The following is a 7,848-nucleotide window of genomic DNA, read 5'->3' as shown; positions in this document are numbered from 1 at the left end:
CCTCATGCTTTTTTTTTTTTTTTTTTTCTTTTTTTTTTTTTTTTTAACGTGATTTGAATATACGAAGTGGGTTTTTTTTTTTTTTTTTTTGCTCTTTTTTTGGTTTATAATTAGTTGTTCGACAAAATGGGCAGCTCTAAATTTTTGGATTCTAATGCTCTGTAAGTATATGAGTATGTATGTCAACAGTTTTAGCTATGGTTCGTACCTGCATTTAAGCTTTTGTTTTTTATTAAACGTTATGTTGGGCATCTATGTTCTTGAGTTTTTGAATTTTGAAGGGTGTTTTGAGTGTAAATAAGTGTTCTGATAAGCATAACAAAGGATCCACCAAATGCCCATTTGAATGAGTTTACCTGACGTATAATTATATGTTTCTTTTGTGCATAATGAATTGGTCGATTTTTTGTTAATTCGATATTTATAAGCACTTTTCTGTGGTGTGCATACACGTACCTTCACTTTTGGTTTCAATTGTATTCCATAATAATAGAATTCATAAATTTAAAAAATAAATAAATAATTATACCTTCCAGGGTTTAGATGTTGAAGGGGGATTTTGAGCTTAAAATATCTTTATGTTTTTTAAAATTAATTTTCTGCATGGGGAATAAGGTTGTTAATGCTAAGAGCTATCAACTATACAAATGAAGATAAAAGTGGGAACAATGAACTAAATGAATTATATGGATTGGTGACTGTAATCTAAGAAATGGGTAAATGACCAAATGTTCTCACGGGACAAAAGAAAAATATCTTTTATGTTTACTAAAAATTCATATCAAGTGGTTAGATTTAACTTGATCCATGCCATGTATCTAGTATACTGCACTTAATAACTTATTACCTCAGATTAACTCTATTATTATTATTATTATTATTATTATTATTATTATTATTATTATTTGGTTGCAACACTAGGTTCGTTATGGACTCTTGTAACATCATCTTGTTGATTGTTCCCATACCAAATAGATAAGATGTAAACACTGGATGGTAACCAGCTTGCCATAATTAAATGCAAGTGATTTTTCTGGGTCATAAGTAATTTACTTAAATGGTTATATAATTGCTTTGGGGGTGTTTTTCTTTGTCATTAGTTGTATAGAGAAAGATTGTTCAAGTAATTCACTTAAATGATCACATAGTTTTCATCCTGCAATTGTAAAAAACTAATAAGTTGCCAGGGATTTCTGAATTAGATTGTTTAATTATGATGGCTAAAGTAATCCATGCTTAAAACAAGTACCTGGTAATGCTTCACAATGTTTCTATTCTCCCAAACTAAACGATTTGAATAGACTAGGAAAAAAATTGAACTGCTTCTAAAAATCATGCCAATTAATATTTCAGTTAAGTTGGGAAAAAAGGAGACATAAAAGGATATATGATGGTTTCCTACGATTAGCATGTTTGAGTTAGATACTCATTTCTTTTTCTGAAAAGGGGCATGGAGCTTTGGGATCTGGCTATAAAAGCTACTTAGAAATGGAGCTTCCTCCACTGGATGTTGTCTTTGTTCATGGTTTATGTGGGGTCCCTTCAAAAATTGGCAGTTATTTGAGGACAAGTCATCAACTAAGTCTGGCCTTGTAAAGAAGATTGATGAAGAGGCTGGGAAACAAGGAACATTTTGGCCTAGGGAGTGGCTTTCAGCTGACTTTCCTCACGCTTGCTTGTTTTGTCTCAAATACAAGATTAGTATAGTTTGATCTCTGCTATTATAGAACATTGCAGAACACTATACATCTCTTGATTTAATAATTTAGCATTTGACTTTATTTGCTTCCATTTGAATTTGGAAGCAGATTTCAAGTTCAATTTCTGATATATTAATTAAGAGGTCTTTCAGTGGATTGTACTTTTCTTTTCTCGTGTTTTCACTTCTGATCTACTGTTCAATGCAGACAAATCTTACTCAGTGGTTTGGAACGAGCCTACCTCTACAGGTTTGTAAATCTTTAACTCCTCACTAATACATGTTTGATGTTACTTTGGGAGTAAACTCATGATTTTTCTTTGTTTAAAACTCGAATACATTTTGTCTCTTAATTATATGTGAAGTTTGATAACATTTTCCTCAAACAGATGAACGAGTAGTGTAGTGTAGACTTACTGTTTGCATGGTCTTTGTCTCAACATCGTGTGTGTGTGTGTGTGTTTTTTTTTTTTTTTTTGAAAGTCTACATAGTTTATTATAATATCAATAGATTTGCAGATCTTGAATGTGTTTCCATAAAAACCATTATTTGCAGAGTGCACCACTATTAAGTTTATAAGATGATGTTTTAAGCTTGTTGATTGAATTTTCGATTTCAGTAGTGGTCCTTAATTATTATCCATTATTAAGTTTATGTTGTTAACTAAAGGAGTAGTGTAGATTATAGTTGTTTTAGGACAGTTCAACAGGAGTATATATAGGAATAGGACCTCATGCTGCTCTCTTTTCTATTCTTGTTTCTATTTTCAATCAGTTTGGTAGCAAACTTGGTTTATTTCTACGGACAGTCCAATTTTAGTTTCTTTTCTGGGCAACTAGCAGTTCCTGGTGAGTTATTTCCAGATTTAAAATAACTTGGGGTTCCGTCTGGTACGATTTTGGTGTTGCTTTGAGTTTTCTTGTTAGTCATTCGATCTTGTTGGGGGGATTTCTTGCTGGTCATCCACGGAGGAACACACTCCGTGTCGCAGCATGAACACACTACATGCATCACTCAGTGACACGGAATGGTCACATAGTGGGACAACTCCGTTAAACGGGGTGGTTCATTTAGTGAAACGAAGTGAACCACTTTGCGTGACACGTAGTGTTCTCTCCATGCCACGAAGTGAACAAACTCAGTGTTGCTAGACAGAGTGAACTCTTCGTGCTATACGGAGTGTTCTCTCTGCACAAAGCATGCTTTTTTGGAGAATTTTTTTTATTTTTTTGCTAAAAACTCCAATTTCCAGGTGTTTGGAAAATTTTGAGGTTGTCTGTTTTTAGTGAAATTTTAGTCAAATTTGATTGAAAATGTGCCAATGAACAAAAAGTCAGTAGCTTCATTGCTGAAGTGGGGCCAATTTTGGGTAAATTCCATTTCATTTAGACATTTGTTTATGTGTTGTTTCCTTTTTTAGTAAGTTTTGTTTTGGTTATATCTTGATAAACTTAAATTGGATTTGAATTTGGTTTGTTAGAGTACAATCCTTAAGATTACAACTCTCGATTTTCGTCATTATATTGATTTTTTCCATTTAAAAAAAAAGTTTCATCTCAAACAAAGGTAATGAGTGAATATAAAACTGTAGCAAATTTTTTTCCTCGTAGAAAATCTCTGAATAAACCAATTTTTGACCACCCACATTAATCACTGATAAGCGCAATTCGTGTATTTATTTATAGCATATTATTAAACTTTTAAGTCTTCAAATTATTAATTTATATTTAACTTAATTTTCTTTTGTTTTTAGTGAAGGACTCGTTGGAAGCAATTGAAAAGAAAGAAGTACGAAAATTGAATGAAAATGCAATCAAATTGCTGGAATAAAGATAAAAAGGGCTGGACCTATTATTTTGTGAATTGGACTCCAAAGTGGATTACAACTGGGCTGAAAAAGATATATATACACAAGAAACGATTGCCAACATGAGGGGAAGTGGATTTGAAGTCAAACATTATGGTAACTTTGTAATTCTTCTCATACAAAACAACAAGGGCTGCTTTGGTGAAAAAAAAAATAGAGGCCCACTTTATTTATATATACACACGCATGTCGGCATAAAGTTTGGGGGGGGGGGGGAATTGGTGGGTGACTTGGCTGGAATTACCCTCAAATTCATGCATTGGAAAAAAAAAATGGAGTCCTACCATTGGAAAAGAATTGAATAGAAGCACATACAATTGTTGGCAGCGACAAGAGGAGAATACATAAAAGCAACTGCCTAGTGAAATTATAGGAGAGAAATCGAGAGCCAACTGGGGAAAGACCAAAGGACTGTCGGGTGAGAAATTGGAGAAGAATTGGAATTTGTCTAGGAGTGCAACATTGTTGCTATAGGGAATAAAAAGGTGTGGCTAAATCATATTTTATATACATACAAATTGGCGGCCGACAGAAAGATATCAAGGAAGAAGTGGGTTGATTTTTATATATATAAACACGCATTAATAAACGACAATTGTGCAGGAGGAGAGTTTTGGCTGGAATTACATACATACAAGCCAACTGGGAATTAGACACACATGTACAAGGGGACGACTGCCTTGGAAAAATGAACACGCGCGCAAAAGTTGAGCAAATTTGTGGAATTAATCACGTTTCATCAATTTCTTGGTGATATCTTTCCAATTTTATGTGTTTAATTTCAACATTATGCTAGGCTAATTTTTCTCATGTATTAGATGAAGATGAAACCCGTTATTATTATAATTTTTTAACTCAAGACACGTGATTTAGTTGAATTCTTGCAATTTTTGATTAATTTTGATTGCTTGATCACCAATTAAATATATGGTTGCTTGTTGTAGTGTTCGGAGGCTCACAATAGGTCTACAACACTGCTTGATTAACATGCGTGCAATAAATTTTAGGAATAAGATTTATCATGTGTGCAATTTTTGAGATAATTATGAAATTGAATGCATTCTATTCATATGAATTCGGACTAGGAATAGGATCGGGTTATGAATAGGATGGATTTAATTTGTCTTGAAAAAGAAAATTAATTACAATGGAATTATCGATTATCAAGAACGAAACTAGCTATATAGTCAAGAATTAAAATAGATAATAATAGGTGGATTCATAATTCAATACACTCTTCCCATATACATTTTGAATTCACATTTTATTCGCTTTCGTAGATTAAGTTAGGTTAATTAAAAATCACAAAACACTTTTATTTTGTTTGCTTTGAATCTAATTAAGGACTAGTACACTAAGTTAAATTTTATTCCTTGTAGGACGATACTCTTAACTCACTAAATCTATTACCTGTCAAAATTCATGTACACTTACGAGTATCTCACGAACAAGTTTTTGGCGCTGTTATCGGGAAATAATTTATTTAATTTGAGTTTATTAGTTATTTTTAGATTTGAAGTTTTTATTCCTTTTTCACTTTTTTCCTTTACTTTATTTGTTTTAGGCTATTCATTGAATGATCTAAGCCTCTCATTTTACTCTTTTCAGGAAATCACGGTCTATGCAAAATTCTAACGAGATCGAGCTTCTTCCAATATATTCCGAAATTGAAAGAACTTTCAGACAACGAAGAAGAGAACAGAGACAAGCGAGAGAAATGACAGAAAATCAACATCCGAATCAAGTTCAAAATCCTTTACCATTACCTCAACCAGATCAACCAAGGATAGTAGCAAATCAAGGAGAAGCTTTAGTGAGGGATTATGTGAATCCCATGCCAACCCCTATGCAACCAGCTATTATTTATCCACGTTTTGGGCAGGCCAACTTCCATATTAAATCTAATGTTATCAACTCGTTCCCGAATCATCAAGATATCTGGTTCTCTGGGAGATCAACTGAAAACCCTCATGAACATATTCAAGCCTTCTTGATGCTTTGTGATATGATTAGCCTCGAAGGAATGTCTGTGGATGATTTTCAACTACGCCTATTTCCTCACACATTAAAGGAGGGCGCAAGAGAATGGCTAAAATTCCTTAACTCCTGGAAGTATCGTTTCATGGAATGACATGGTGCAGAGTTTGCATTGAAACTTTTTCCACCATCTCGAGTCCATCATATCCGAAATGAAGTCCATACTTTCAAGCAAAAAGATCTCGAGAGCTATCCAGAAGCATGGGAAAGATTTAAAGAGTATTTCAGGAAATGCCCTACTCTAAATATTCTTAAAGAATAAAAAATGTGCCTATTTTATTCAAGCTTGAGACCTGAATTTCGCAACATTGCAGATGCTTCTGCAGGAGGGTCGACATTAGATATTCCGTTGGATAATGCCTTGGAACTTTTTGAGCGAATTGCAGAAAATCAATCGATGTGGCCTAGCAATAGGGAAGTCCAAAAGAAAACAATTGGTATATATAATGTGGACGTAGTGACAGCGTTGACAGCACAGATGGAGGCAATAACTCGAAAGTTCGACACTTTGACCCATTTTGTGATATGGTAAAAACTCCAGCTTCGAAGTGTGTAGGTTGTGGGGAATATCACATTACTACAAGTTGCCCTTTGGCTTCTATTCACATAAGTCAACCAGCAGAGGTCAGTTATGCACAGAACTATCAGAGGCAAAATAGACCTTATACATACAACTCCCATTCGAGTTTGAACAAGCATCCTAACTACGCATGGGTTGATAATTCAGATCAAGTAAATCAAATGAAGGACTGTCCACCAGCGATTCAGCAACAAGAAGAAAAGATGCAATCATTGGAGGATCTACTTGTCAAGTACATCACCAAGACTAAGTCGGTGATACGAAATTAGCAAGCTTCTATACATAACTTAGAGAAACAGGTGGGACAAATAGCAACTGCATTAGCTAACAGAGCACAAGGTACTCTGTTGAACGATACAGAAAAGAACCTAAATGAGCAGGTATTAGCAGTGGAAGCTATGAATTATGCAACTATTGAGACACCATCGATTAAGCTTGCTACACCTGTTCGAGCTTATGTGCCACCTATCCCATTCCCTTTAAGGCTTCAAAGACAAAGTTCAGATGCCAGAAATCACAGTGAAGAAAAAAGGGACTGAGGAGAATCGAATACCTACCTCGGGGGAAGAACAAGTGGGTCAGTCTGAAAAATCATCAAATGATAATCAAGAAGAACAGTCAGATAATCTACAGGTCAAGACAACAGTTCTTAGCAATAAACACACACCTTTAGTTCCTTTCCCTCAAAGGTTACAGAACAATAAACTAGACAAACAATTCAAAAATTTCGTGAACATCCTCGGATAACTTCACATCAACATTCCTTTTATTGACGCTATTCTACAAATTCCAAATTATGCTAAGTTTTGAAGGAGATGTTGACTAAGAAGAGAAACCTGCCAGAACATGAAACAATAACACTATCTGAAGAGTGCAGTGCAATCATCCAGCACAGGATCCCACCCAAACTTAAAGATCCAGAGAGTTTCACTCTACCTTGTTCCATAGGAAATTTAAATGATATAAATTATTTAGTTGATTCAGGAGCGAGTATTAGTTCAATTTCCTTACCTCTTTGCAGGAAACTGGGATTAGGAGATCTTAAGGCAGCATCTATTATCCTTCAGCTAGCGAAGCGATCATTGAAACACCCTTACGGAATAGACAAAGACACGCTTATCAAGGCGGGGAGTTTATTTTTCTAGCTGACTTCATCATCCTTGACATTGAAGAGGCATCTCAGATACCAATAATTCTGGGAAGGCCATTTTTTGTCTACAACCCGAGTATTGCTAGATTTTGATGCTAATGAAATAGTTTTGAGGGTGGAGGATAAGTAACAGAGCTTTACCATGGAGAATCCATCAAGCAACCATCATACTTTGAGGATTGTCAACGAGTTAATCATTGGGAGAGCTACAAAGACAGGCCAAATGAAGGTGGAATTGTTGGTAGGGACAGCGGTGGCAATTTTATTTTGTGGAGGTTGAAAGATGAAAGAACGAAATGCAATCGGTGCATAAAATGCAAAGCTAAAAATTCCCTCTTCAAACCACCATGAATAGCCAAAACAATAGAGTCTAGCTAGAAACTATAAATTAAGCGCTTATTGGGAGACAACCTAATTTTCTAATCCTTTTTATTTTGCTTTCTTTATTGCATTGCATATAGACTTTTTTTTATTATTAGTTTGCATTAGATTTAAGTACGTTTAAATTTATAGG

At 34.5% G+C, this 7,848-nt stretch overlaps 1 protein-coding gene across 1 annotated transcript; it reads left to right on the top strand.

The window, feature by feature from the left end:
* The first annotated feature begins 5,756 nt into the window (after window positions 1–5,756).
* On the top strand, window positions 5,757–7,329 carry LOC111377885. Its single transcript, XM_023001030.1, has 5 exons — window positions 5,757–5,823; window positions 5,919–6,041; window positions 6,161–6,438; window positions 6,484–6,703; window positions 6,989–7,329. Exons 1-5 carry the CDS (start codon window positions 5,757–5,759, stop codon window positions 7,327–7,329), a joined length of 1,029 nt encoding a protein of 342 aa, XP_022856798.1.
* Window positions 7,330–7,848: the final 519 nt, after the last annotated feature.

The sequence above is a fragment of the Olea europaea genome, unplaced genomic scaffold (genome assembly GCF_002742605.1).
Source record: "Olea europaea var. sylvestris unplaced genomic scaffold, O_europaea_v1 scaffold1737, whole genome shotgun sequence".
In the NCBI taxonomy this organism is placed as follows: Eukaryota; Viridiplantae; Streptophyta; class Magnoliopsida; order Lamiales; family Oleaceae; genus Olea; species Olea europaea.
The sequence above is the reverse complement of the archived record's forward strand: the minus strand, read 5'-3'. Positions and strand labels throughout refer to the sequence as shown.